The sequence below is a fragment of the Plectropomus leopardus genome, unplaced genomic scaffold, assembly GCF_008729295.1.
Source record: "Plectropomus leopardus isolate mb unplaced genomic scaffold, YSFRI_Pleo_2.0 unplaced_scaffold23292, whole genome shotgun sequence".
Taxonomy (NCBI): domain Eukaryota; kingdom Metazoa; phylum Chordata; class Actinopteri; order Perciformes; family Serranidae; genus Plectropomus; species Plectropomus leopardus.
The window spans coordinates 1-2900 of record NW_024625261.1 but is presented as its reverse complement, the minus strand read 5'-3'; the positions used below and the strand labels follow the sequence as shown (position 1 = coordinate 2900).

Below are 2900 nucleotides of genomic sequence, written 5' to 3'. Positions count from 1 at the left end.
TTATTCCTTAATGTATTTATTTTTGTTTTTATTTAATTTTTGCTGTCTTCATTTATAAATATATTTGTTTATTGATGCTCAAATCATTTCCCATTCTTCATAAAGAAAAAGAAGAAATAATTATCCCAGCTCGCCACAAAAACAAAATATTAATAACTATATAATTGAATATGGATATTAATAAGTAAAATAATACATGCTGAAATAAATTAAAATAAATATCGATACAAAAGAATAAAAACAGCATAAAATAAACAAATGCATAAATAAACACACAAAATAAATACACAAAAAAGCATTTATGTAATTTTAAATGTCCTGTTTCATTCATTTATGCATTTATCTGTTTATTTCAACATCTATTTATTCATTAATTTATATATTTCTAGAATTATCTTTTCTTCGTTTATTTCTTTCTGTATTTAAACATTTCTGTCGTTATTTATAAATGTATTCATTGATGCTTTTTTGTCCTCCATAAAGCGTTTATCGCTTCAACAGCTCTCCACTTTTTTCTTTTTTCTCCCTTCAGCCTGCATTGGATTTTTTCAGTGTTTGACGTGTGAAAGCGACGACTTAAGCTGAAATCTAAAGTTTTCTGCCTCTGGTTACATTTTCTCTGCGTTGGGTTGGGACTTGCCTGTCAGGAGGAGGGAGGGACTTCACGTCACAGGTTGCAGTACAGTAGTGTTGCACCGGTTTCACATATTTACAGCGCCGCCGGGGTCAAGCTGGTCCCTCTAATTGAACATGATGGACTCTGGATCCTGGTTCATCATCTGGGCCATGTGCCGCAGGACGTCCTTCTTGGTGATGATGCCCAGCAGACGCCTGAACAGAAGTTTAAAAAAAAAAAATCACTTTGTAAACATGCATGACTAAACTACAAAATTTAGCCTTAGTCCTAAATAGGTTTGAGGAAATAAAAAGAGAAAACACAAATGGAAAATAATAAATTCAAATATATCAGGAAATTTTAAAAAACAAACACAAAAATAAAGAAACTTAAAAATAATTTAAAAATAAATCATTAAACCGTATTGAATGTATTAAATTGATAATCAAGTAATTTGATAAATAAAATTGAAAGAATTAATAAAAAAAGGTTAAATGAATGAAATAATTAAGAATAATGAAGAAACAATAATTCAGAAGAAACAAATGCATATATATTTCCATCATTGACTCTACAAATGTATACTTTAGAAATTTGACATCTAAATTTCAAATTATGTATGCGGCCCACAGCTACAGTTTAGGATTTTTCTTTTTGCAGTTTGGTGAGTCTTTGTTTTTTATATTTTCTCAACTTCTGCTCACTAAAATGTTATTTATTATGAGATTTTTGGAAAATCAGTGATAAATAGGCCGAAACACAAGAGTATTTGACGCCAGCTTTTGACGCGCACCATCGGAGTCCTGCTCTTACCCGCTCCTGGTGACGAGACACTGGCGGAGGCCCAGCTTGCGGAAGATGTCCACCACCGTCTCCATGGGCGTGTGGTCGGTGACAGTGAAGGGGCTGAGGTTCAGGATGCGGCGCAGCTTCAGCGGCTGCGGGTTGCTGGCCGGCAGCTGCGGCGCATCCTCGGTAAAGTAGACCACCGAGCTGCTCACCACGCCATCCTGCTTCTGGCGGGCGTTTTCTGTGGACGGAAAGGGAGGGGACACGTTTGTTACAAAAAAATAAAATCAAGAGAATCCAGGTCCTGTTTCCTGATGACGGTCAATCTTCGCTGTTACTGACGGTGTTCTTGTGATGTTGAATTCATTAAAATGAGAAATACAAGGTCACCTGAACCTTTGACCCCCAAATTCTAATCAGTTCTTTACTGAGTCCAAGTGGACGTTTGTGCCAAATTTGACGAAATCCCCTCAAGTCCTCCTTAAGATGTCACCTTAATGAGAATGACGTAGAAAGAAAGTGAACGTTTATGCCAAATTCAATAGAATTCTCTCAAAGGCCTTCTCGACATATCATGTTCATAAGAATGAGACAGACGTAAGGTCACAGTGACCTTGACCTTTGACCACCCAATTCTAATCAGTTCATTTTTGAGTTGAAGTGAACATTCGTGCCAAATTTGAAACAATTCAATCAAGATGTTGGTGGTGTTTTGAGATATTGTGTTTACAAGAATGAGACTGATGCAAGGTCACAGCGACGTCGATCTTTGACCCCAAAAATTTAACCACTTTATCACTGAGTCCAAGTGGATGTTTGTGCCAAATTTGAGGAAAGTCCATCGAGGCCATCTTGTGATCGTCCACAGAGATCGCCATCGGGAGTCATTTAAACGAAGTGAAGTGGTTGAAGAACTCACTGATGGCGAGGGTGAGATCTCGACGCTGAACGAAGCCGATGAGCCTCTCCGACTCTCTGGACACGACCACCGGGAAGCCGTTATAGTCGGTGTCTTTGATCAGCGTCTCCACGTCCTCCACCGTGGTGGTGTCCTGGGTGAGGACGGCCAGAGGCGGGTCGTTCCTGCGGGGCCGCATCACGTCCGTAGCCAGTGTGCGGTGGGTGAACTCGTCCCGGACGTCCAGGTAGGGGTAGCCGTTGAGATGGATGTGCGACTCGTAGATGCCCTCCTTCCCGAAGGCGTCCGCCACCCACTTGCTGGTGACGGCGGCGGCCATCAGGGGGACGATGTACTCCAACCCGCCAGTGAGCTCGAACATGATGACCACCAGGGAGACGGTCATCCTGGTCACGCCGCCTGCAGGGACGGTTTGGTCAGAGATAAAACCACCAGTCCATCAGCTGTTCGCTAATTAACAACTTTTTAAAAACTCACTGAGAACTCAGAAACACTCGCTGATAAAATGTGTTTTTCTCTGTTTTAAACACCTGAGAACAGAAATCTGGACTCAATTATTATTATTATTATTATTAT

At 40.1% G+C, this 2900-nt stretch overlaps 1 protein-coding gene across 1 annotated transcript; it reads right to left on the bottom strand.

Annotated features, from left to right (window-relative positions):
• Positions 1–321: 321 nt before the first annotated feature.
• LOC121966151 (H(+)/Cl(-) exchange transporter 4-like) lies at positions 322–2723 on the bottom strand (the record flags this gene model as incomplete). Its single annotated transcript, XM_042516261.1, has 3 exons — positions 322–831; positions 1430–1646; positions 2325–2723. Coding segments are annotated over 3 exons (707 nt in total), but the record flags the coding sequence as incomplete, so codon positions are not given.
• Between the last annotated feature and the right edge of the window lie 177 nt (positions 2724–2900).